This window comes from Arctopsyche grandis, chromosome 13 (genome assembly GCF_051622035.1).
Source record: "Arctopsyche grandis isolate Sample6627 chromosome 13, ASM5162203v2, whole genome shotgun sequence".
Taxonomy (NCBI): domain Eukaryota; kingdom Metazoa; phylum Arthropoda; class Insecta; order Trichoptera; family Hydropsychidae; genus Arctopsyche; species Arctopsyche grandis.
In genome coordinates this window covers 899,849-927,803 of record NC_135367.1, presented here as the reverse complement: position 1 = coordinate 927,803, position 27,955 = coordinate 899,849, and the positions used below count along the sequence as shown (strand labels likewise).

At 37.2% G+C, this 27,955-nt stretch overlaps 3 protein-coding genes across 3 annotated transcripts; 2 read left to right on the top strand and 1 right to left on the bottom strand.

Annotated features, from left to right (window-relative positions):
- Window positions 1-161: 161 nt before the first annotated feature.
- LOC143920814 (uncharacterized) lies at window positions 162-6,423 on the bottom strand. Its single transcript, XM_077443794.1, has 2 exons — window positions 6,199-6,423; window positions 162-2,573 (listed from the first exon to the last, which is right to left on the bottom strand). The coding sequence occupies exons 1-2, from the start codon at window positions 6,379-6,381 to the stop codon at window positions 519-521; spliced, it is 2,238 nt and encodes a 745-aa protein (XP_077299920.1). The 5' UTR covers window positions 6,382-6,423; the 3' UTR covers window positions 162-518.
- Window positions 6,424-10,405: 3,982 nt separating this feature from the next.
- LOC143920822 (uncharacterized) lies at window positions 10,406-12,768 on the top strand. The gene is made up of 3 exons (XM_077443803.1): window positions 10,406-10,615; window positions 10,706-11,934; window positions 12,018-12,768. Exons 1-2 carry the CDS (start codon window positions 10,496-10,498, stop codon window positions 10,925-10,927), a joined length of 342 nt encoding a protein of 113 aa, XP_077299929.1. The 5' UTR covers window positions 10,406-10,495; the 3' UTR covers window positions 10,928-11,934; window positions 12,018-12,768.
- A 212-nt stretch (window positions 12,769-12,980) lies between these two features.
- On the top strand, window positions 12,981-23,524 carry LOC143920815 (uncharacterized). Its single transcript, XM_077443795.1, has 11 exons — window positions 12,981-13,698; window positions 13,780-13,943; window positions 14,015-14,364; window positions 14,441-14,536; window positions 14,609-14,757; window positions 17,251-17,335; window positions 17,407-17,537; window positions 17,610-17,730; window positions 17,800-18,014; window positions 18,096-18,327; window positions 20,925-23,524. Exons 1-11 carry the CDS (start codon window positions 13,638-13,640, stop codon window positions 21,394-21,396), a joined length of 2,076 nt encoding a protein of 691 aa, XP_077299921.1. The 5' UTR covers window positions 12,981-13,637; the 3' UTR covers window positions 21,397-23,524.
- The last annotated feature ends 4,431 nt before the right edge of the window (window positions 23,525-27,955 follow it).

Below are 27,955 nucleotides of genomic sequence, written 5' to 3'. Positions count from 1 at the left end.
CCGTGATCGAGATTTTGGTGACGTGCGCGAGATCGCTTTTTGCGGAATAATCACCGAACCCCCTTAAACATGTGAGGTAGAAGTGATTGAAAGGAACGATGGTAAGATTTTGATGTACATATGTAGTTATATATTTAGACACGTTTCTAAAATAACAATTTAAAGGTAATAAAAAAAATAATTAACTTCAAAATTTATTTGATAACAATATAAATTCTTTAATAGGTTGCATTTTTTTATGTACATAAAAAAAATTGTGAATGTATGGTATGAATGAATAAAAACTATAGAATATCGACATTGATAAAAATTGACATAGTAATCGTAACAAAAATACGATATGCAAATGCGATCATTAGATGTCATAAGAACTACAAAAATAAATATTAATACAAAAACAATTGACCAGGGGGGCTATTCCATAGGAACTGCAACACTGCATCACTTCAACCAAACTGATTGTTGCATGAAGAAACTATAGACAGATACATACATGCAGTACCCCAAAAAAGATTAACCTATGCAATAACGTTAGCCGTAAATTCTCTCTTTACTTTCTTCGGATCTTTAGAATGCACCAGCATATGCTTGTTGAGATCACTGCGTAAGTAAAACTTAGACGGACACAGCGTGCAATGTTCCGTTCTCTCTCCGTGTTTGCTCTTGAAGTGAGCCAACCTCCGACTACTGGACAGAAACTTCTCCTCGCACATATTACAAGGATATGGCCTTTCGCCCGTGTGCAACCTATTGTGTAAGATCAGAGCCTTCCTATTGACGAGGATCCGACTGCATATATTACAAGTTTCGCTCTTCTTCCTCGTATGGACTACCTCGTGCTCGCTCAAACTCCCCCTACTATAAAACGCCTTGCTGCACAATTTGCAAGAGTACCGTCTCTCGTTGAGATGCTTGCTGAGAATGTGCAACTCCAGAAGAGTTTTCAACGTTCTCTTTTCGCCACAATAGTCACAGACGTACGACTTCTTTGGCGTCGGCATACCATTGTGCGTCTTTAGATGCTGCTTGTAATACCGTAAGTTTCTGTAACTCTTGCCACAGATAGGGCAGTATATGGTGTTGTGGCTCTCTTTGTGGATGCCGAATCTCCGACTAGAGCTGCACAGCTTGCCGCATATTTCGCACATGTAGTTGTATCGGTTGTTCGAGTGAGACATGCGGATGTGCTCTTGGAGCATGTGCCGCATGTGAAACGTCTTCTCGCACAGATGACACTTGTGCTTCTTCTCGCTGTGGTAGATCATGTGGGATTTGAGGACGTTCCTGTAGAAGAAGGATTTGCCGCAGACGGGACAGAGGTAAGTCTTTTTACCCGTGTGGACTACCAAGTGTCGTCTCAAAGTGCTCACTTCCAAGTAAGTCTTTCCGCAAATTTTACACACATGCCTCGTTCCCTCGGGATGGGACTTCTTATGCTCCTTCAGATCGTCGGCATTCTCAAACGTCTCGGTGCACATTGTGCAGTCAAAGTCTACACGTTTGAACGGCTCTTTCCTATCAGGACAGTGCAGAAGTTTATTCAGACTATCGTCGTCGATTTCGTGCACAGCATGTTCGACTTTCATATGATCGAACAACAAGTGTTTAAAGTGGAATTTGCTATCGCACAGTGAACAACAGTGCTTCTTCTCCTCGTGGAAGATCATGTGAGCGTTCAGCGAATTCTCGTGGAAGAAAGTACGTCCACAATGCGAACAGCAGTATTTCTTTTGGTCCGAGTGCGTCACATAGTGCCTCTTTAGTATGCTCACTTTCCGATATGACCGTGAGCATATTCGGCATACATGTTTGGTGCCCTTCGGATGCTTACTCGCGTGCAGTCTCAATTCACCCTTGGTGACAAAGCTCTCATTGCACATGGTACAGTCGAATACCGGCACTCGTCTATTTACGGTTTTCGGTACGGGATCTAAAAAAAAATCCGTAGAATCTTCGGTTATCGAACTTTCAGACTGCTCGTCATACTTTAAAGCTTCCTCATCCTCTGTTACAATATTGACAAAATAATCGTAATCTACACTCTTAACTTCAAGCGCGTCCGGCTTTAACACATCATTCATCGATTCCTCGTCGAACCGTTCCTGCTTCACATCCAATGAATACAAGTCTTCCTTACATGTACTATCTAATGGTTCATATTTTACATCAAGCGTTTTGAAGCTTACGATTTGCTCATTTTTAATTTTCATCAATTCGTGGCTTAAATTCAAAGCGTTAAAATCTTTTATTTGGCCGTTGTCGAAATCTTCCTTTTTTAAAGAAAATACGAACAGATTATCGTTGACGTCGTCTGTTTTGTGCGATTTTTCTTTTGATACTTCATTTTCAGAATTGTCGATTATTTCAGACTCTGGCAGCACGATAAGTATGGTGTCGTTGTCTTGTACCGACGCCGAAGATACAACACTCACGAATCTTTGATATAGACAATCCATAGATTTCTTCAATAACTGTTCTGATTTCTCGCATTGTAAAATCAATTCATAGGCTATCTTTATTTTTTCTAAGCAAGATGAGCATACGCTCTCCGAAAGACCGTTGCTGGGTTCCATCTGAAATTAAAAACATTACTTATTAGGACTAGACTAAGATAAAATGAAACATGACACTGAAATGATTCACTCCGATAAACGATAACGCATATTCAAGCTTGAAATGTATATTATACTCAAACTACGATACATATGTTCATTTATTTATATAATAAAAAGTTGTTTATTATGATAGAGATGAAGATAAATGTATGTAGGGAACGTTTAAACATGAAATCCATTAAAGGAGTCACATTATGAGTAATACAAGATACAAAGATAAACAAATTTCAATCTAAAAATAAAGATGAGTATACGAGTGGTCTTCATATTTGTCAAAACAAAAACTCTTATGTGAAGTTTTTCAATGAGTAAAAATCTCTCGGTAAAACTCTTGGTCTGAATTTTTCTTTTAAAGTAACAATGAAAGTTCCTTTTCCATTATACATATGTATATGTAGTCCTCAACACTCAACCAGTCCAGCGCAGCTTACATTAAACAGGTCAATATCACCAGCAATCCGGTTGAGTAGATATATCTCTCTAGATATTGGAGACGTTGCCAACATATTTGTGTGAGCCACAGGAGGAGAAAACAAACGAAGATTCCTCAGGTCCCTGAACTTACTAGGTGTATAAAACTTAAATTCAATAACAACCTAAGAATTGTGTACTAACCCATTTAATAGCTTAAAAAGTGCTTTTCCAGAAACATAACACGACGAAACTCCAATGAGTCGAAGCCTAGCATGCCTAATAGGAATGCACCAGGATATAGCCAAGGATAAGAACCATACAATTTTATATAAAGATATCTGAGAAACCGTTTTTGGATTCTCTCAATCTTCAATGAATGAATCATATGAGTAGGACTCCATATAATGGAAGAAAATTCTAGAATGCTACGTACTAGAGATTCATAAAGAATTTTAAGCATCAACGCACTCTAGAAAGGTTTACTAACTCGTAGTAAAAATCCTAGCATTTTTGTGGCCCGCAAACAAATATTGTCTGTGCCATTTCAAATAAAAATTATTTGAGAACAAGACCCCAAATCATCCACTAACTTTAATTCAACAACACTTATATGGGTGATAGGGATAAATCAAGCGATCTGAAGATCTTGTCACATTGAGGACAAGGCATTTTGGAATGCTAAAATATAATATAAAGTTGTTGAGAACTACCTTAGATTAGGGTTGTCAGATTTCATGCAAGTCAAACCGGGAAACACCCCGCCCCTAAAAAAAATCAGATCTTTGACGTTTCTATAGATATATTATCAATCGAAGTAATAATATTTAGAATATCTATAGTTGATTTTTGTTCCCTTCTATTTTTAATATATGTAAATAAAAAGTGCTACAATTACAATGAAGAAACCAAATATAGACTTCACTGAGAGGATTAGTGAAAAAATCTAATAAGGTTTTTAGTGCTTTTTCTTCAGCTAAAAAAATAGCTTTTAAAGCTTCAAATAGCTTTAAAGTGCGTTCTATTGCAGGTAATAGTGAAGCCACCTAGTTTTTGAATGTGAGAGTAGATTTTTATATTCAATATTAGCAAAATCACAGAAATCTTTTAGGCTTTCTGTTCTGATGTTGTCTATTCCGCGTCCGCTTGTAATGAATCATTGTGAGAAAATTATCGATTCAAGATAAATTCATTGATGCCTGATACACATTTTTTGTCTCCCTTCCACATATAGTTCTTCAGAAAGCATAAGACAGAGACAAATACTTCATTGTTGAATATTGCTGCAGTGTTTACCTGGTCTGCTTGGTCAAGACATCGAATTTTTGTTTATAGTTTAGGTTAATTCTGAGTTAAAAACTCCTGTAGGAATTTAAAAAGTAGTAAACCGGGTCATTTGGGCGTCCCGAGAGGTTTGTTCGGGCCACCGGGACACGAGACTTAAAACTGGTGACAATCCTGATTAATCGAGACGCCTGACAACCCTACTTACATACATAGGTGATAGGAATAAATCAAGCGATCTGAAGATCTTGTCACATTGAGGACACAGCATTTTTGAATGCTGAAATCTAATACATATATAATTTGGAAAGAGACTTCGTCATCGAACAAATAATTCGCTTTTTTCCAATTCAAAGGATTCGAAAGTATACTTGCCGGGTACGTACATCAACATCACGCGGGACGTACATCAACCCTTTACTTACTAAAGTTTTGTAAGCGTCGAAGGGTGGCTACCCGTCGAGAAGAAACTACTGCATTGTTATCATTATACAAGTTATATATTATTTTTACAAGATGCATGGGGACTCCCATGTCCAGTAGAACTTTCCACAGATAGTCCCAGTTCACAAAGTCAAAAGCTTTTTTATAGTCTATAAAACAAAGAACGGCTGGAGTTTGAAACTCCCGACATTTTTCAATAAGCTGATTGTTTCTGTCATCAAGCGGAGAAAGATGGAGTACCTCGGACACATGATACGGGGTCCAAAATACGAATTTCTCCGTTTGATAACCATGGGGAAAATAGAAGGAAAAAAATGGATTGGCAGGAAAAAGTTATCTTGGCTTCGAAACATGCGCATGTGGACCGATATGAGCGCCGAAGATCTGTTCCGAGCCGCTGAAGACCGATGCAGATATATTCAAATAATCGACGAGGTGGTCGCCAACGTCCGGATGCGGAAAAGGCATTAACAAGAAGAAGAAGCCTTAATATCGCATTCTAGTAAAGTATTGCTGTATATAAGTAAAGATCGTTTGAGCAGTTACCTTGGATGGCAAATGTAAAGAGTAAAAAGACTCAAATACCTAGGTACCTGGCTGAATGAAGAGATGGACCCAGATGAAGATCTAAGAATCCACATTGAGATGGCTAGAACAGCATTTGTAAAAATGAAGGCGCTTACAAACAAGCATCTGAATCTTCATACGCGGTTGAGATTCGCGAAGAGCTACGTCTGGACAGTATTACTACACGGATGTGAGACGTGGACTCTGAAAACCAAGATGATCAGCCGCATTGAAGCTTTTGAGATGTGGGTCTATAGGCGTATGCTGAAGATTCCGTGGACCAAAAAGATATCAAACGAAGCTGTCCTCGGCATGATGGGGAGAGGCAGGGAACTTGTTTCTGTCATCAAGCGGAGAAAGATGGAGTACCTCGGACACATGATACGGGGTCCAAAATACGAATTTCTCCATTTGATAACCACGGGGAAAATAGAAGGAAAAAAATGGATTGGCAGGAAAAAGTTATCTTGGCTTCGAGACATGCGCATGTGGACCGATATGAGCGCCGAAGATCTGTTCCGAGCCGCTGAAGACCGATGCGGATATATTCAAATAATCGACGAGGTGGTCGCCAACGTCCGGATGCGGACAAGGCATTAACAAGAAGAAGAAGCGGTTTATATTACAAATACCGGGCGAAGCTGGGTAATACAGCTAGTATAATAATATAAAAGTTGTTGAGAACTACCTTAGATATGTATGTATCTTGATTTTGAAAGCAAAATGTGTCGAAAACAAATATAAGAATTTTGTGAAACATAACATACGAAAACAGTATACACGTACGCATATACAATACAATATATATATATTTAAATTGAATATTGACATATCCAGTGTTCCGATTTGAAATGAAGTAGTCAACATAACCTATTACCTGTTGTCTAGTAACGAAGGTCAGCATTTCTCTGACAGTGAGGGTAGAGGGGGTAGGGGTGGGGGGGCGCGCGCTCAAGGGGGTGAGGTGCTCCGCCCCCGTGACCGAGAGACAGGCGCGACACATCCCCCCCTGCCCCCGCCCTCCCCCCGCCCCCTCGCAGTCGCCCCCGCCGCCACTCATGACGCTTCGCAACTGCAACGACGAGCGTCCTCAACAAACGTCAAATCGTTCGACGACGCGAAAACCCGATTCGCCAATTTTCGTTGCGCATAATTCGAAATTCACTATATAAATTTTTAATTCCATCGCTAAGATTGCTTGCAATCTTCCATAACCATGCGGAATTCTTTCGATTCAAGTCGACATCATTTTAAAAGCATATTGTTTTCTCTTATTAGCTCGTAGAAAATGTGACGCCGCATAGGGATGATCGTGTAATTCGAAATTTATTTTGGTTATTTTTATCCAGAGAAATGTTATAATAATAGAAGCGCCTTTACGAATGTGGGAGTCCCAATAACAATCGAAAAATTACATATTAAAACAAATATTAATATAAAACTCTTTTCACTTGATCCTTTCAATACTAATTACCAAAAATATTTTTATCTGCAGCGCGTTTATCGTATGTTTAACGGAGAGCTGAATGAGGTTGATCTATTTGGTATTTCCCTACATCAATTCAGGTCTAACATCAAGAGAATCTTGACCGATTGATTCATTTCTTCTCCTATTCTATTTTTCCAATATTTCCTATATTTTTATACTTTAGTTTAGTTATGTAATGTGCTATTTAATCATATTATAGCTTTCATTCTTTTCCTTTTCATTTGTTTATTTTGTATTTACCTTTTTCATTTGTTTTATATTTGTAAATTTCAATTTCTTCTTATATTCTATTTTATAACCTTTTCCAAATATTTTAATACTATAGTTTAATTATGCAATGTTCTACATATTTTGTCATGCCTTTATTCTTTACTTTTTAATTTGTTTTCCTTATATTTATCTTTTTCATTTTTGTAAAAATCTATTATTGGACTCGGATGTTACATATATTATTTATATACTTTTTGTTTTTTTTATACATATCTATGTACATCCTGTCTGTTGATTTTTCAATTTATAAAAAAATAAAAATAAAACAGCGTAAGCATCACGCAAGCAAACCGCCATCTTCATCCTTGAAATCAACCTCCAGACACCCTTACTAGAAACGTAAACAACGCGTGTGCATCAACCTTGCGTCAACAACTCACACATGCAAGTGCAGGTTCAACGTCTGCCGGAAATCGCATATAAAATGAAGTCCAACTCGGATAACTTTAGTCAAACTCAAGCAACCGCCACGATAACAGTAAAACATGCGGTAATTGGACTATCCGTCACATTGGGGTGGTCACAAAGACAATTTTTGCCATGAAAATCGCGAATACACAATATTTGGCACTCAAGTTCTCGTTACTATGATAGTTATTGTTAGTATGATGGACTTTTCGGCTGCCAGATGTTCTGTTATAGAGATTTTAGTAACTTTGTGACCAGTAATCACCAAACCAAAACATGCAGCCTCATCTATCGCATTAAATTGTTTCATGTGTGAACATAGATCTAGAATAACCTAGATATGGCATTACATACAAATTTCGTTGGAGATCTTGTCGCCACTAACTGAGGGGTGCGGGGGGTTTAACTAGCGGGGGGAAGTTGGGGAAAAAAAAGGTTTTTTTCCCTACGACGCAGCGGTCGGCGTTCTTTTCACTTCCCCGCTAGTTAAATCCTCCGCACACCTCAGTTAGTGACGAAAAGGTGAAAAGATCTCCGCATGTCTATCGACAAGATGTCCGCAATCGACCTTTCCTACTTAGAAGCTACTAACCTACTGAGAGAAAAGTGTGCATGCGCCAAAAGGGAGACCAGTATAAACCGTGAGGGCGGATCTATGTATTATACATTTATGTGTGTGAATAGTTTTTATTTAAAAAAAAATGTTTTTAAGCATATAAAGTATACCAGCATGAAATAGTCCACTCTTCACTGGTTAATACTATATTTTGTGAATCTAGAAAAGGTTCAGAATCACTAATCTAACTGGCAAAGTTAGAAACGGTGTAATTTAAGAACAAAGGAAAATAAATGGATTTTTTTTAATATTTTAAGTATTTATTATGCACGAAGAAAGCAAATACACGTACGACATCACAAAATATCAAATTTAATTAAAAATATTTATCTGATAGTAATATTCAATTGAATTTTCATACCTGGAACTCATTATAACGGTTTAACCCATAAAACTGGAATAATTAAATTCATTTTCACTTTTGAAAGACAATGTGTTATATTTTTTGACCATTGTGGCGCTTTAGGAATTCCTGTTATGCCACAATGGTCTGTTTAGAATAAAATAAATAAATAAATAGTGTTATATTTTTTGACCATTGTGGCGCTTTAGGAATTCCTGTTATGCCACAATGGTCTGTTTAGAATAAAATAAATAAATAAATAATGTTATATAATTTGTATGTTAAGCACAATCAACATCTCAAATAAAATATGGAGGATGAACGAATGAGACGACTGGCATGTTAATGCACGTGTTTATTATATGACAGCTGAAGACAGAGTGAGTAGCAGCTCTCCGAACCCAGCCGGGTTGGTCCCCACTCGCAGGAAGGCAACCAAACTCGACCATGTCGTATAAGCGAGCCGCCACATCACTCCCCCCCCAGCATCAGCGATACCAAAATTACAAAGAAACAAATTTTACAAAAGAAAAAAATTATTGTTACACAAAGAGAAAAAATTATTACGTGGGGAGAAAAAAAATTGTTGACGTGGGTCATCCGCTGTGTACATAGGTGTACCGCCCTGAATGGTCGGTAGATTCGAGGGCGGTGACGTCGCGAGCAGGACGGTGGGTGGTCCGATGGTCGCGCGATGCGATGCTGCGGCGGCGCCGCTCTTCCGAGGCTGATGTCGGTTGGTGGGGCGGCGGGGGCGGCAGGGGCATCGATGTGGTTGATGATACTCCGAGCTGGACTGTGAGTCGTTGTGGCTCGTGGAGGTGTTGTAGCGCTGCCGCCCGTCTCGGCGTGACGACGCTCGTGGGGACGGACGGGGCCTTGATGATGATGATGATGATGATGGTGCTGAGGTGGTGTATGTCTTGTGGTGCTGGATGACCGTTCTATGTGTAGTGGATCGCGCATGACTCCACATCCAGCTGTCAAGATCGTCGTCTCATTCGCTCCCCCATTTTTTTAAGCACCTGTCATCGACGTTGTGGCTGGACGTCGGTAGGTAGGTAGGTAGGTAGCCGTGTCTGCTCGTTTATTGTCACCCGTGGGCCGCGACGCGCTCTGTTGATGGCGATGGGGGCGCAACGGGTAGCTTCCCCGCCTGGCTCGGCGAGGCAGGGATGAGCGGCATGTTGAAATTGATCGAGGCTGCGTGGCTCGATGTCGGGGGTCACCAGTATGGAGGATGATCGAATGAGACGACTGGCATGTTAATGCACGTGTTTATTATATGACAGCTGAAGACAGAGTGAGTAGCAGCTCTCCGAACCCAGCCGGGTTGGTCCCCACTCGCAGGAAGGCAACCAAACTCGACCATGTCGTATAAGCGAGCCGCCACAAAAACATGAAATTTGTACAAGATAAATGTATATACATAACATTTAGATAGAATTTATTTTGCTGTCTTTAAGATCCTCGTCTTCCAGTATCAATGTAATTACGTACAAATCTTTATTCGATAGGTGAAACATTTTTGATAACTAACTGTTACTAAAGTGTCATATGTTCACGCGTGGTTATGCAAGCGCAATTGAATATTTTCGGAAACGTCATATTGTGGCAACTACGCAAGCAAATTTGGGCCTTATCGTCGCTCTCTGTAATGTATACGTAAGCCGATTTTGACTTGCACTCGGCCAAAGTGCCGTAAACGTGGCGTAACCATGCCGTGTCGGTAGATATGAATATTAATGACATATTTGAAACGGAGTCGTGTAGTGCTGTGATGTATGAACAGACCTGAACTCTGTCGAGAGGACTGTTGGACTTTTTAAACGCTCATATCTCGTAAACGATCACTAACCAACTAAGATTATTATCATATTCGAATTCAGTGGGTCAAACTTAGTAAAGATTGGTTAGTCTCCAATCTGGTAACTCCAAAACGAGATTTTTTGTTGCTCAGTGTAATAGTGGCAACCCTAAACTAGTAACAAATTTAGACCAGGCGAAGCGAGTCGATTTGGTTGTTGTCAGAGCTAAATACAGGGACGATGGAGTGCAGGCTTTGTCTCGGATCAGCTCCGGCCGAATCTTCCGTCTCCATCTTTCAGAGACCAGATCCTCATCCAGAGCGTCTGGAGCAACGCATTCGGACCTGCTGTCAAATTCAGGTCGGTTGCTGGTTACAGGTTACAATATTATTGTGGACCCAATTAATTGGACCAAAGGCTTCTACTTTTTTCATTTGATTTGATCCGCAGGTTAAAAGAGGCGATGGGTTGCCGGACGCGGTGTGTCTTTCGTGTAACACCAATCTGGAATTGTTGATCGGCTTTCGAAACGCTTGTCTTCGAAGCTACGAAACGTCTCAACTCAACACACCATTGCTAGACGATTGCTCGAAGATCAAGACTGAAGAAGTTTTGTTGGAAGATTTAATATGGGACGACGAGCCTTCACTACCGACAATTCACCCGAAATAGCGAAATTTGTTTAAAGCCATTTTCCAATAATCCCGAACTTGTGTTACACAAAACATCACATACTGGAGTGAAGCTGTTCAATTGTGATATTTGTTTAAAATCATTTATTCGAAAAAATCATCTTGTGTTACATTTGAGATGTCACACAGGGGAAAAGCCATACAATTGTGAAATTTGTTTAAAATCATTTGCTCGCAAAACTACACTTGTGTCACATTTAAGAACTCACACGGGGGAAAAGCCTTACAAGTGTGAAATTTGTTTAAAATCATTTTCTCACAAAACTACACTTGTGTCACATTTGAGATGTCACACAGGGGAAAAGACATACAATTGTGAAATTTGTTTAAAATCATTTACTCACAAAACTACACTTGTGTCACATTTGAGATGTCACACAGGGGAAAAGCCATACAATTGTGAAATTTGTTTAAAATCATTTACTCACAAAACTACACTTGTGTCACATTTGAGATGTCACACAGGGGAAAAGCCATACAATTGTGAAATTTGTTTAAAATCATTTACTCGAAATTCTAGCCTCGAGAGACATGAAAAATTGCATACTGGGATAAAATTACACAAATGTGACATTTGTTTGAAATCATATGTTCATAAAAATGAACTTGTGTTACATTTGAGATCTCACACCGGCGAAATGCCATACATTTGTGAAATTTGTCTAAAATCATTTACTCAAAAATCTACCCTCGAGACACATAAAAAATATCATGCTGGGATAAAACCACACAAATGTGACATTTGTTTAAAATCATTTATTCAAAAATATAAACTTGTGAGACATTTAAGAACTCACACCGGAAAAAGCCTTAAAAGTGTGAAATTTTTCTAAAATCATTTACTCAAAAATCTAGCCTCGAAAAACATAAAAAAATTGCATACTGGGATAAAACTATACAAATGTGACATTTGTGTAAAATCATTTATTCAAAAAGATGCACTTGTTTTACATTTAAGATCTCGCACGGGGGAAAAGCCTTACAAGTGTGATATTTGTCTAAAATCATTTATTCGAAAAAGTCATCTTATGTTACATTTGAGATGTCACACAGGGGAAAAGCCATACAAGTGTGAAATTTGTCTAAAATCGTTTACTCAAAAATCTAGCCCCGAAAAACATAAAAAATTGCATACTGGGATTAAACTACACAAATGTGACATTTGTTTAAAATCATTTGCTCATAAAAATGAACTTGTGAGATATTTAAGAACTCACACGGGGGAAAAGCCTTACAAGTGTGAAATTTGTCTAAAATCATTTACTCAAAAATCTAGCCCCGAAAAACATAAAAAATTGCATACTGGGATTAAACTACACAAATGTGATATTTGTTTAAAATCATTTGCTCATAAAAATGAACTTGTGAGACATTTAAGAACTCACACGGGGGAAAAGCCTTACATGTGTGAAATTTGTCTAAAATCATTTACTCAAAAATCTAGCCTCGAAAAACAATGAATTGCATACTGGGATAAAACCACACAAATGTGACATTTGTTTAAAATCATTTATTCAAAAATATAAACTTGTGAGACATTTAAGAACTCACATCGGAAAAAGCCTTAAAAGTGTGAAATTTGTCTAAAATCATTTACTCAAAAATCTAACCTCGAGACATAGTAAATTGCATACTGGGATAAATATATAAAAAAATGTTATTACATAAATACTATTAATATTCTTACATTTTGGCTGCATGCGTGCTATGATGTTTCTGGCGCCCCCCCCCCTCACGTGACATTTATTCTCATTGCAGTTTATTTAAATAATTTTAAGAGAAATGATAATTGAAAATCAAATACACAAATCTATTATTTGGATTTCTTGTTTTATTTATTTTAAATGTAATAATTTTTATTTATTGAAATTGAGATAATTTTGGTAAACATACTTCATCATCCTTAGTCAAAGTGGTCTAAAATTGTGATAAATTTCAACAGACGGGGCGAAAAGTATGACCAAAGTATAGGCCATGACGAAAAGTATACATAATTTTTCGTTCGATAAACGCCGAAACATTTTTGCTAACTTGAATTCTGACGCGTAGCTACGAATGCACGTGTATGCATTCATATTGTAAGTACTCGACAATACGACGTAAGCAATATTGCGCCGTATCGTCATGGCCTGTAATGTATAAGTAAGCCGATTTTGCCTTGCACTCGGCCAAATTGCTGTAAACGTGACGTGACCGCGACGTGTAGGTAGATATGGATAGAAATGTAATAAAATGACATATTTGAAACGGAGTCGTGCAGTGCTGTTAAGTATGAACAGACCTTAATACGGATCGATGATTATTCCACAAAAAGCGATCTCCCGCACGTTACTAAAACTTCGACCACGGTCCATCTGGTACCCAAAAAACTCCATTAATAGAAAGCTTCGCACGCGAAATATTATACTAACGAGAACTCGAGTGCCAGATATTCCGTATTTGCGATTTTTGTGACAACGATTGTCTTGCGCGTGAACGCAATTTGCGAAATAATCCGTTCACCTTTTAATTGATATAAAAAATTGCAATGGAACCGATACTTGCGTATATAATTTTTTAAAAACACCGAAACGCAGAGGAGCATTTAAGTTAAATTTCAAATGCACTCATATTTTATTTGACATATTTTTTGCTATGGCAACATTATTACTTTGACAGTTTTCGTCTGGAGGCGTGACTTTCACATCAATATGGAAACCACAGAGGATATTTCTGAAAAGAATAATAAAAAGCTTTTAAAAAAGAGACATGGTTTGTTATTACAATAAATTTTAATCGTTAATTATACATACATATATATATTTTAAACTATTTTTTCATTATATCGTATAGAATTACGTAAGGAGTTGAAGCTACTAAAATTATCTAATATGAAAATGAAAAAGCAACTCAGACTAGCAATGAGAGTACGATTTCTAAATCGTATGAGACTAGAAGGCGAAATCAACCAATTAAACGGAATTTTATTCAAAATCACCAACTCAATATCGACACAAGTAAGGCAACAAAATTTCCATACATATTATTGCAAAAATTGAACCAAAAAAATTCAACAACACAATTTCAGGATGTGGCTGAAAACAACGAAGACTACACGAACCCAGAATCGCTGAAATTTCACGGCGAGTCTTTAAACGACGACGATTCAACACACAATAATATCACCGATACGAAAGACTCTGCCATATATACATTACCTGTGAAAAATAAATCCGAGTACAGATTTTTCTGCGATCGGTGCAATTTCAAGTGCCGGAAGAAGGGAGCGTTTGACATACATCAGAGACGACACACCGGAGAAAAGCCGTATTCCTGCAAAATATGCGATAAGAGTTTCGTTGCAAAATATGAACTGAAACTCCACCAGGGAAAGCATACGAATGAAAGAATTTACCAATGCAACGAATGCGACTATTCGTCAGTATTCTTCTTGATGAAATTACATACATACTTATATACGATGTATAATATCTAATTGTATTTTATTTAACAGAACCTACCGACCGGATATGTTGGTAAACCACATTGCAAAACATTCCAGCATCAAAGTATTTGATTGCGAATTGTGTGAATACAAAACTGATGAAAGGTACTGTATTGGATCCATGTTTTATTTAACTATGAAGCATACTGACAACTAAATTGGATATGTTTTTTATAGATGCAAACTGATCGATCATCGGAAAGAGTCTCATTCAGTATTTACAGAATGCGGAGCTTGCGAAAAAGTAAAGAAAATGATTAGCGATAAGAATGCCGCTATCGAACAAGCATCCGAATATCAAAATGATTGCGAAGACATCAGAAATGGTACGATTACACTGAGCAACAAAAAAATAATTAACCGGAGCAGAGACTAATGAATCTTAACTAAGATCAATCCACTGAATTCGAACATGACAATGATTTTTGTTGGTTTTCTCTCGTTTATGAGATATGAGCGTTTGAAAAACGAGCGCAATTTTTACAGATTTATGGCTTTTGCAGTTTTGAACTCAAAATCTATTATTGCTTTGCCAAAAGTTAGTATTGGAATCAATAGTCGTATATTTTTTTTATTGATTGTCATCTTTTATTCTTTAAAATACATATAATTAATTATCTGGCGAATTTTTAAAGTCAAAAATATATATGTATATATTTTGTCTCAATTATGCATTTATTGGGCCAGTTTTATATTTCATTAGGTTTATAAAGGTTGGTTTTCAATCTCAATATTTTTTTTATTTTATCTGAATGTACTAATTCGAGCAGAAAATGATTTTAAATTGAGTTAAAAATGCTGTTGATGACTGTATGCATGATGAAAGACCGAAATGCATAATAGAGATTCCTACTTAAGCGCATCATTAAATACAAAACTGGCCAATAAATTCATGTTAGCTCGAGAAAATAAATATATTTTTGACTTTTAAAATTGCCTAAATAATTAATTAAACTTATTTTAAAGCAATAAAAATAACAGTAATACAACTAACTACTGATTTCAATATTCACTTTAGGCACAGCAATATTAGATTTTGAGTTAAAAATTGTAAAAGTCCAAAATCTATAAAAGTTGCGCATTTTTTTATACGCTCATATCTCATAAACGGGAGGAAACCAAAAAAAAAATTATAACAATATTCAAATTAAGTGGGTTAAACTTAGTTAAGATTGATCAGTCTCCGCTTCTGTAAGTAAAAGCGTGATTTTTCGTTGCGCGGTGATATCAATGCTCCAATGAAAAATGTTTATATTGGTAATGTGAAGCACTTCAAACGATTAACGGGGAAAACACACTGAATAGTACGGAACGTCACGTCCTTGGCTCCACACTGTGACAGTGGGTGTTCCCCAAACCGAATTCAGGTGTAAATTTCTTCATAGATGGGATTCATCGTTATTTTTATTTTATTTTTACATAGATATATACCAGGAAGGTAAACCCCAATGCGCTTTCCTAGCCAATTACAAACATTGCAGAATTTTTTATTACATACACGCAATTACCAATTAATTAATCCATAGAGACATCTATAGACTTAGACTTGTACATAAATTTTTACATATTGTACATAAATCACATTCAGATATTTGTGACATAGCGGGTAAGATGGTTTTTGCCAATTTGATGGATGAACCGTTCAACAATGAAAAAAGATAGATTAGCAAACTCTGATAGGAAACAATCGACTTGGAGTAACAATCCAAGTCTGACCAGCAGTATTAAAGATTAGCACGGGATCGAACCCGGTAACCTCTCGGTGCTAAACATCAACGCAACCACCGAGCCATACTGCTGGCTATCTGGTTATCGATCACTATCGATCAAGGATAAAATATCACCGAAAACACTCTAGGGGGTGACTGTGTAGCATGTTTATGGATTTTTGGTACATATCCATATGCAACCGACAAGTTTCTCCTACATTTCTTCAAAGATGGGATTCACCGTTATCGATCACTGTCGAGCAAGGATAAAATATCACCGAAAACACTCCAGGGGGTGATTTTTGGGACTGTGCAGCATGTTTGGGCTAGAGGTGCTGCGTTTTTTTCGCATGTTTAAAAGTATCTCAAAAAAACCCGTACCACTCGCCTTAAGTATGTGAATCAGTGCGAAAAGTATTTGAATTCTGTTAACCCTTTGAATGCTGACCAACGCCTATCGGCGTTTTGCCAACAAGTCCATGAGTCTGAAATACGCCGATTGGCGTTATCTTTTGAGTAGGTTAAAGAATACTACCCGCTAAGCCTTTCCAGGTGGAAAAAAATGCATTGAACATGGGTCGTGTAATCCGTGTCAATGTGTATAAAGACTGGTTTACACCGGAATTTTTGAATTTATAACCATAGCAGAATTCCTGGATGGAAATTCCTAACTGCTGAGTATTTTCGATCGTGGCTTGGAATTAAGATTGTGAGCATTACATTTTAACAGCAATGAAGAAGATGGAACTAGTTTTGGAAAAATACCTTCATTAATAGACTTCTTTGGTTATTTTATATTGTTGCAAGATATATTAGGGAGTTTAAACACACCTTTACAAAACTCGAAATCCTTGGCGGTAGTGATCTAGGGTTTTTTTGGATTAGCTTCAATTTTTATACCTGCTTTCTATTGGATTTCTAAATAATTCTAGTTGGAAATTTTCAGCGTGGCGGGATTTCAACAGAAAAGACGTCAGCACTCAAAGGGTTAAGCAGAAGATCGTGGGTTCAAATTGCAGATTTCAATTTGAGCATTACCATAAACAACCCGTCATACTAATTTTGTTGATTTATTGCGTACAGTTTAGTTATTCATCATTTCAATTCCAGATATTGATTCTGAACTGACTGCATTGACTGGAGGACTACAACATACATGCGGTAAACCGTGGGCTTGTACCAGCTGTGGAATATCGTACGTAGTAATAAATAATTATTTATTGTCTAATTGTACATCGTTTTATTAAAATTTTATATATTATTTAGATTTAAAAAGAGGGAATCGTTAACGAAACATATGAGGACACATACCGGAGAAAGGCCGTTCAAATGCGACAGATGCAACTATGCAGCGGCAATAAAAAACACTTTAATAATCCACAAAAGGACACATTCAGGTTGTTTAAATCATTTTGTATTATATATAATGTGTATTCATTGAGATTTAAATGACGTATGTTTATTCGTAGGTGATAAACCATATGCGTGCGATCAATGCTCGTTCAGGTGCACGACTAAAAGCTATTTAAAAATCCATCTAAACAAACACAACGGAATCAAACCTTTCGCTTGCGATCGCTGCGATTATACGTAACGGCATTGCAATAAAATAAATTCGATTTATGTGATACGTTTTGATTATTTTATTATTGTTTGCAGATCTGTGGACTCGTGCAAGCTGTCGGCTCATCGTCAGGTACGTCACAGCGAAGACAAACCGTACGCTTGTGACGTTTGTCCCTTCAGGGCCAAGTTGAAGTGTCGTATTCGACAGCACATCCGCATCCACGGTCCACGTTCGTACGTGTGTCCGCATTGTGCAAAAGGCTTCACGTGCCAGCGTTCATTGAAAGAGCACGAAGGAACTCATACTGGTATATTCACCTAACGAATGATTTCAACGTGTAATAAATAAATAAATAGTATGTGTTTAATAGGTTCGTTTTTAATTTCAGGTGTTCAACCGTTCAGGTGTGAGATTTGTAAAGAAGAGAGGCGGTTCACTTTGGAGTCGACGTACAAACGGCACGTGGCGAGGCACCGACTCAAATTCGGCTGCCATCTGTGCAGTTATATGACTAGTCTCAATAAGGACTTGCAGCGCCATTTGAAAGTGCATGATAATGCGTCATATAGACCGAGGAGAAAGTTGGAGAAGACTATTCATTGCCTGTTTTGCAAATATACGTATGTATTCGTGTTTACTTGCGGCATGTTTCTAGACACATATAAGCATGGCGTCATGAAACATTTCTAGTTGGTTTAGTGAACAATCCTCTTAAATTCTTAATGAATTTTAATGTTTCCAGCCGATTAAGATATGTATATTACGTAGGTGTGGCAGTTTGTTCTCTCCTCTTTTTGCACGTACCAACTCGTCTCAGGTCTCGTATTATTGTCCATCTGTTGTAGAATGACACTTAGGCCCGGGCCACACTGTACGACTTTGTCGGCCGACTAGTTGCGCGACCAGAAAAAATGTATGGAAATGTGAGTGACAAAGAAGTTGACGGGTGTGGCATGCCCCATCTAACTGCATACACTGGTCTGGTCCCCCTCAACCAAGTCGCACGGTGTGGCCCGGCTCTTAGGTAAAACGCATATGCTGTCCTTTTCACCCCATTTCGACCAATGGTATTTCGCGCGTAGTTTTTTACTATCTGCACGAAATGCTATTGGTCGATAGGCGGGGAGGGAGATAGCATGTAGGTTTGTCCTAAGTTTCTTCCTAGAGCGAAGCAATTATAATACTAAGCCCACTTTAAAGGTCAAGGAATTTGACCCTTAAAGCCCTCAACATGAGGCCACCACCCCCCCAACGAATACAGTCTAAGAGACCCTTTCGTCGGAGAACGAGACGGTTGTTCATGAATATCGCACAAGAACAACCGCACACAGTGCCGGCCTTACACCCAAAGGCGCCCTGGGGCAATTTTTTCTAAACACCCTTGGAAAAAAATTTCGCCTTTGACGCTCTAATCTAAAATTTTGTATGGCTTTTGGCGCTCTAATTTTAAATTTTAGAGCGCCTTTCGTGCATCGTGTGGCGCCCTAACTTATTTGGCGCCCTCGACCGCCACCCGACCCAGCCCCCCCCTAAAACCGGCACTGACCGCACATCACTGTTCTAATAAAAAAAACCACACTGTAAATAACCAAGTACAAAATAAACAACAACGCATGAACACATAAAGCGCGCATGCGTTAGGAAATAATACCTGAAATGTGCCGTGCGAAAGCACGCGCACACACACACACACACACACACACACACACACACACACACACACAAACACACACACAATCACACACACACACACACACACACACACACACACACACACACACAAACCACAAATACATACACACACCTAAACAGCAAACGCACACTCGCACACACACACACACACACATAAAACACACGTCACAGAATAAAAAAAAAAAATATATATATAATAAGATTTTATTTGGCCACTGTGGAAATATTCACGCATGACGTGACGTCATAGTAGCGAGTGCACGCGTATTAACGAAAGTGCCCATGCGCATATGAATATTTTGAGATTATATTGTCATATATTTTTTTTATTTTTTACATAGATATATGTATACCAGGAAGGCCTGACAGGTATATTTATTTATTTATTTAATTTATTATTTATAATAATAATAATAACAATAAAATGACCAGACCAAATGAATATATATATATATATATGTAAAAATGCGCCATCCTAGACAATTAATTACAACCATTGCAACATTTTTACTAAATAAATCACTGTATTTCGAGAGGCTGAAGAACACGAAATTAACAATTAATTAATACATTGAGACATCTATGGATTTAGACTTGCACATAAATTTTTACATATTGTACATAAATCAAATTCAGATATTTGTGACAGCGGGTAGGATGATTTTTGCCAATTTGAGGAACCGTTTCAGCAATGAAAGTCAGATAAATTGGCATACTCTGATAAGAAACGATCGACTTGGAGTCACAAATATCCAAGTCTAACCAGCAGTATTAAAGATTAGCACGGGATCGAAACCCAGTAATCTCTTAGTGCTTAACATAAACGCAACCACCGAGCCATAGTGCTGGCTCGGTGGTTGTGACAATATTGACTCGACGATACGATGCAAGCAATATTGCGCCGTATTGTCGCGCTTTGTAATGTATATGTAAGCCGATTTTGCCTCGTACTCAGCCAAAACTTGTCTGAACGTACGCTGCTGTATAGTATGAATATAAGTAGTCTTTTCCGTGCACTGCTGTTCCGGGCTGTTGCCTTACAGTGCTCGATAGTATGTATAGACCTTAATTTGTGTAAATAAATAGGGTCGGTATTTATTCATGACAGTGAGACTGAACTAGGGCTGAAAACGGAGAGGTGGGAGATTATTAAAAGGATGTTGCTAAGTGGCAAAATTCATCAGGACTTTTTATACTAGGAGCTATAATGCGATATGGCAACACTGACGATTTTCTTTCTGTCAAAATTAAATTATCATTTTAAATGATATTACTGATCATCTTATGATAATCTTCGACCGTTTCATTTTATCATCTCATAATTTTGTTTTAATAACTGATCACTTAGTTTAATAACTAAGTATATGACAACTGATCACAGCGTACTGAAAATTTAGTTATTTTAGTTGATCAAGAGCTGAATAAATTACTGATCAATTAAATACACGCCATAAATAAATATAATGGTATGTACATATATTATAAATGTAGTAGATTGATATAAATTGATTGTTTTCGCCTTCAGATGTGTTCAGACGGCGTATCTCCACAAGCATATGGTATCCAAGCATCCAAATCAGAGCTACGACTCGGCATCAGACCAAGAAACGGAACAATGTATTGAACCCGTCTGCGAAAACTTCTCCCAAGTTATCGTCCCGACAACTCAAACAGTCTTATATCCGTTGAATCCGCTCATCTTGAACATCCCTAACTCTCAACTAGTTCAAATGGAGTCGAGCACTCAAAACTTAGCGCAGTTCCCTCAAGCTAGAGACTATTCTAGTGCTGCACCAGCGGTTGACTTCACTCTATCTGCTTTTCACCGAGCTGGCTTGATCGATCATATGTCTCCGTTGCCGAGCGTGATCTTCACTTGCGACCAGTGCGAATTCAGCATAGCCGATCCTCACGAGCTTTCGATACATAGGATGTCGCATATGAAAGGGAGCAGTGCTGCTTATTCCGACGGGTATATGAGGAGTAGTAATATGTAATTGTACTTTTGACCTTTTAATGTTATTTTAATTCTGTAATCTATGTATGTATGTATGTGTGTCACACCCACTCTTTGTACATGTAATTTTGATGTAATAAAGGATAGACCACTAGGTCGCTTATTCATATTTAATGTTGTTTTAATCTCGCTTTGCTTGTATTTATGTAGCTCCGAGCGTTTGCAAGAGTGTTTTCTGTATTACATACATGTGGTAGAGAATCCTGACAGATGACGCTATTCAGGACCACGGTTGGTATGTGGCGGTTGAGGTGAAGACCAAACACGTGCGTTTTCAGTCATGTTGTTTATTACGATGATACGTGCGGTGGTTTGCGAACCAACCGCTCGGAGCACAGGTCCAACTGCGACTAACCATTACATCTCCAACCCCATGTCTTCTCGCTTGCTTTTCAACTCGCTTGTTAGAAGTAAGCTAGAGTATAATGCGATTGTGTGGAATCCGCGTGAAGCAAACTACTCTCTTATTATCGAAAAAGTGCAAAAAGCATTTCTTCGTTTTCTATATAAGAAAGAGTTTGGTTATTACCCATATCTCTATCCTACTCCTTTCCTTTTGGGCATGCTTGGGTATAATTCCCTTGAACTTCGGAGGAACTTCTCGTTAATTTGTATCGTTCTCCAGCTACTGCGTGGTAATACGTCATGCCCGTTGTTGCTGGAACAGTTAGGACTTTATGTACCTAATAATTATGTGCGTGGTAGATATCATAATTTAATGGTTGTACCTCCTGCTCGCACAGTTCTTTTTCGAATGGCTCCTATACCAAGAGCTATTTGACTTCTCAATGAAATCGCTGCTGCCGTCCCTGAATGCGATATTTCCCTCCTCGGTGAGCGTAGATTATCGGATATTATTTTAACATATTTATCTGGTAACCTGCACTCATCATTACTTTCTTAATTTGAATGTGATGTATGAATGGGATCTTAATCTACTCTATTCCATTTGGGCCTCGCTGTGATTTTATTTTTTATTCATATTTTGTTTTGTTTATTTTACTTTTTCTTTCTCCTTTGTACATTTTTATGTACTATTTTAATTTTGTTCAATGTAAACAAAGAATGGGGATTTATGGATTTTTATTTGATTTTTACACTTTGTTCATTTTTTTTTCTTCTGATGTATTATTTTCCTTTTGTTTTACCATGTTTTCTGCTTTTTAATTTTTCTGTTTTTTACTAATTTTACTTGTATTTATATCTTTATTATGTAGGCCATTGTGGCGCATTAGGTTCTTCCTGTAATGCCACAATGGTCCAAAACTATTAATAAATAAATAATAAATAAATCTCTGCCTCGTTCATCCCCTTCCCATAACATACTCTTTCTCAGCCATAGCCCATGCATCAGCCTTTCGTTCAATTCCAACCCTACATACATATTCATATTACTGAAACCTGTCATTCTGGGTTATTGTTTTTAGATTTGCTGTATTTAGAGCAGAGCATCGTAACCTCTGGAAATTCGCGGCACACATTGTTTACGATTCGCAGAGTTTGTCAGCTACGTACATACATATGTACTTCATCGGCAGTCGCTAGTTATTCCGTATATGCATAGGTGACAAAACGCTAACTAACATCGGTTTTCTCCCTCACACGCGATCTCACTCGCGCGCATTAGGCCGAAGTGATAATTCAGGGAACAAATTAAGGGGGGAAAAAGAATGAGACGACTGGCATGTTGAATGCACGTGTTTTATTTATGACAGCTGAAGGCAGAGTGAGTAGCCGCTCTCCGAACCCAGCCGAGTTGGTCCCCACTCGCAGGAAGGTAACCAAACTCGACCATGTCGTATAGCGAGCCGCCACAAAATATTACCGCGGCACACAGGTTAAGATGCTCTGATTTAGAGGACTGTTCATTTTTTTTAAAGATTTTTTGCAAGGAATAAAATAAGAAGAAGTTTACCTGCTACTCTAGCACTTGTGAATGGTACTGTGTGTGGAGTGTAGACAGTCATTTGAAGCAGAGAAAAATTATTACCTTATACAGAAGGTCGCTTTTAGTTGGCTGCGTAAAGGTCTCTTTGGGGCAGAATTAGCCAGTCCCGGTCATCTACATATATTCTCTATACGATTCGAAAAATACATGACATCGTCGTCTTTTTTTGACATTTCAGTTATATTTTGCAAGGTATGCTTAAATTGTCAATCACGATATCACAATTTTATGATTAAATATTTTTTATAAATCACATTCTGCTTTTTCAGAACACACAATGAACGAAGTCGATAATTTGTTAAAAAAAGTCATTTTCCTAGCATAAAATGTTACTAAAAATATATTAAGTTCATTTTTTGTAGAAAAATATGTAGGAGGGGCCTTATCCTGCTCGTGCCCCACTTGATTTTAAAGTCACGAACCGCCCATGATCATATATACATACATATGTATAAGAGAAACATTATAATTAGCAAGGAATGCACTTCTTGGTCCGTCGATTTTCAAGTAAAATAATTAAAAGTGTGTAAAAATAAGAACGAAGGGGAACTTGAATTGATAAGTTATGTTCTTCATGGTGCTTTTGTATACCATGTAGTACATAACTGATAGCTAATAACTGGCCAATAGCTAATATTTTCTCGTCAACTGTTGGGTTTCTTCTATTCTATGTCTCATTTTAAGTCCAATGTGATATATACAGTTAAAATTATTATTCGATAATGGACGCTATTTAATTGGTTATGTGTGTAATTATTTTAATATTTGGCCTTAGCAACGTGTTATTACGCACTCGGGGGAGATCTGTCGGTTTTTAAATATTCCACCAGTATGATTTTTGAAATGTAATAACCATATACATACATGTATGTATATTTCAGTTTTACTTTTAGGAATTGAGCGAGTATTCGCAATATTTCTTTGTTAGAATCAAATATGCAAAGCGGGATATACAATTCGAAAATGGAGAATCAGGGTGTAGTAAGGTACCGAGGGGAGTCAGGTTGTGTATTAGACCATTAAAAAGCTTTATTGTTTAAAAATTCAGCATTGGATTTGCTTTAACTTCGTACTTCAAAGAGGGAATCGCGAATTGAAAACGTCTATGAATTATTAATGGGGCCATTTTTACGAGCGCACCCACGCGCGAATGAAATCTCTTTTCAGCCAGTCCATAATTAAAAAATAATTACACCCCCTTTTATATCTCCAACATTGTACATACATATGTATATATCATATATAATAATTCACATATGCTCTAATTTTTTATAGCGTGTGCGTTTTACGACCTACAAAATTATCATTTCATTATTTATAATTTTTTCCATCCCCCCTTCCCTTTCTAAGTTCCGGGCTGAAAAAATTTACTGCTTCCGCATTTTTGTTGTTGGCTCCACTGTTAAGTAATTGTATGATAATGTGATTTATTTTTATGATGCTCCTTTTTATTGATGCCCCCAGGGTGAATGGGGGTGGGCCGCTAAGGGTATCGCCGAGTTCTTTTTCGCTCCCCCCCTCTTCGGTCTATTATCTTAATTAGGAATTCTTTTTGAAGATTGAATTTTACGATTTCGCTCGTCAAGTGGACTTATCGCGGCAGCGAAATAAATATCTCGCCGATTTTTGCGGAAAAGGGGGATACGCCTTTTATTATCGTTATTATTCTTACTCGAAGGGGAATGGTCGCCTATTGAGCGTTTTGAGCAAATCTCGCTAATTGAATTTATTCTCTTTCGTGAAGTGGACACGTACAAAAAGTAAATCAATATCAACTCACATTAAAAAGTACCCTAAGACTATATTATATGTATAAATACATAATAATTTTTTTAATGATAAAAATCGTAATTGAAAATGAACAGATTATTCGGATTATCCGTACCTGCCTTCCCCATCATTATCCCGGATAATTCCTTACTAACAAATATTTTGTTTTGAATCAAGCACGCTTCATAAGATTAAATAAGAAAAAAGGCCGAGCTCTATTTGATACGGTCCAGAGTAAATTTTTGAAAGCGTGCAAAACAAATATTTCGCAGACAGTACACCTACATATACAGGCCAGTTACGAATTGTACCCTTGGGCTTAAAAATACAACATGATAAATTGCCAGACCGCACACCGGAAGCGTTCGAAACGAAACAAAATCAATCGATGTACAATAATTGAACAACGCGTGTACGTGCCCCCATTATAACTGTAAGTGCACGGCGATTCCCAGGCGCAAGTCGCCATTTTTATGGCTTTTCAGCAAAATTAAATATAAATCACCGCCACTCACAGTAAATTATTCAAACAACACGACTGTGTCTCACCTGGTGGTATCGATTATAATCGAAAATAGCTGGTTATTCGGTCAAATAGCACTGATTCATATATATACATAATATTATGTAATGCTATTCTTGTAAGCACCGTGTATTTACTGCTAAATATGTATTAGGTATTGAAATAACAAAGTGGTCTTTCCATGCACTTTGCATTCGATTGATTTTATACAGTTGAGTATATTATGAACTAAATCTCATATAATGGAACATCTTATATTATGTATTAGAAGAGCTAATATTCTGTATATTATCATATACTAGTGGTTTTACCCGGCTTCGCTCGGTATTTGTAATATAAACCGCTTAAACATGACTTATCTTATAGTAAACATTTTATATAAATTTATTTGAATATTCATTTGTTTTTTTTATTAAATTGACTGTCACGAAAAAACAAACATATATACTAAGTCTCTTTCGAAATTATATTTATACCAGAATCCGGCGCCTGCGCCCTGGGGGCGAAGGCCCGTCCCCCGTCCCCATGTCGTTATGGAAATTTTGATTTGTTTAAAAAGTTACGAAAGAACAATACATACATATATGTATATATAAATATATACAAAGTCTCTTTCGAAATTATATATATTAGATACCTATATAATAGCGCTATTCTGTGTGTCTGTGTGCGATAACGCTCGCCGTACTATAATAGTCGTTTCAATTCGACAGATGTACGTCAAAGTTAAAACACTGCCAACAAAACCTACGAATATAATACGAACGTAATAACAGATCAACAAAAAACTTCTATATATACTGTTTGCTGCCAATATTTCCTCTAGGGCAATAAGTCTCTGAGCATTTAGCGCCATCTATTTTGAAAATTTAATTAATTCATTAGCTTTTCTAGTGTTTTATATTGTTTATATGTCGGTAGGTAGATAGTTTTTTTTCATATTAAACAATTAAATATAAATATTAAATTACATACATTTAAAAGGTATTTGAAACACAGGACCGACACATTTCTCTTAATTTTTTTAAATTAATAGCTTAATATGCCGTAACCCATGCGATGATATTTCATCGGGCACAACACTAGAATTATACATATATATTTGTAATTTTTTTCTCTCGAAAACTAGAATAAGGATGTTGACGAAAATTTTCATCCTCCCCTAACTCTGACCTAAAAATTCCAATGACATGGGTCTCAACTGTGGGATTATTTATTTGAGGGGTACAATTATCCAAATCCATCCCCAACATAAGTTGTCAAATTACTCATCAGCATATTACTACCAACCTAATATAAATATAACTACATATTTTACAATTTGAATAAAAATTATTCTATTATTTAAAATTTTGTATGGACACAGTTCACTCTAGTAATATTATTTATTAAAATGTTTAAGTAATAGTACCGTTCACTGTCACGACCTCGTCATTTCTACAAGGCTTTACATAGTTTTACTTCGCTAATCGGTCAGGCAATATTTTCTACATTGTTCCGATCGCTTTATTTTCTTCTTACTATTTATTGCCATAATAACTAGTTAAGAAATAAATACCAAAAGATAAAGCTTTGAAATTTGATGTTAATTTTAAATAAAATTTAAAAACATAATACTTTTACTCGCACTTTACATAGTTATTCGGTAACCAAGGCAAAGTTACTGGCTACTTTATTTCATAAATAATATAAAAAAAGTTAAAAATAAGAACTCTGTGTGTCATTTCATGCCCCATATGGTCCTCTCGGTCGAAAGTAATTTGCGATAGTGTGTTATTAAAATTTCGGTGGCCAATAACTATACCATAACAAAAATTAACCTAAATAATGAGACCCCATAAATGGCCTCGAATGGCAATAGTGTGCTATGTATTAATCGGTAATTGGATTATTACTCACATTGCGATCGCCCAAAAGACAATTTTTGGCATGAAAATCGCGAATATGGAATATTTGGCACTCGAGTTCTCGTTAGTATGACAGTGTAGCATATGCTAAAAGGAGCCGCCGTTATAATTGGTTTTCGAGGATTATCTCCAGGCTTAAGTGCTGTCGGCTAACAAAGGAGACCCCCGAATGAACTTAATGGTCGGTAACGGCATTCGGTCACTTTCCGCTAGAGTTCTCAGACTCTAACAATAGGTAAACAAACGTGTCGAGGAACTGAGCGACCTGCCCTTTATAAGCAGGTACTTAGTCCATACCAAGGCATTCTGGACGGAGCACTGGCAGTGCGTGGATCTCCTTAATCATCCAATAAATGCTGTGAAGCGACTTTGGCCTTATATTTCGATCCTC

Bases quoted from the DNA above. Each gene is read 5' to 3' on its own strand.
- LOC143920822 (XM_077443803.1), top strand. From the start codon at position 10,496: ATGGAGTGCAGGCTTTGTCTCGGATCAGCTCCGGCCGAATCTTCCGTC. The intron at 10,616-10,705 runs GTCGGTTGCTGG...TTTGATCCGCAG, and splicing joins GGACCTGCTGTCAAATTCAG to GTTAAAAGAGGCGATGGGTT.
- LOC143920814 (XM_077443794.1), bottom strand. From the start codon at position 6,381: ATGAGTGGCGGCGGGGGCGACTGCGAGGGGGCGGGGGGAGGGCGGGGG. The intron at 2,574-6,198 runs GTAATAGGTTAT...TTTTAATTTCAG, and splicing joins CCTTCGTTACTAGACAACAG to ATGGAACCCAGCAACGGTCT.
- LOC143920815 (XM_077443795.1), top strand. From the start codon at position 13,638: ATGGAAACCACAGAGGATATTTCTGAAAAGAATAATAAAAAGCTTTTA. The intron at 13,944-14,014 runs GTAAGGCAACAA...ACACAATTTCAG, and splicing joins CCAACTCAATATCGACACAA to GATGTGGCTGAAAACAACGA. The intron at 18,015-18,095 runs GTATATTCACCT...TTTTAATTTCAG, and splicing joins GCACGAAGGAACTCATACTG to GTGTTCAACCGTTCAGGTGT.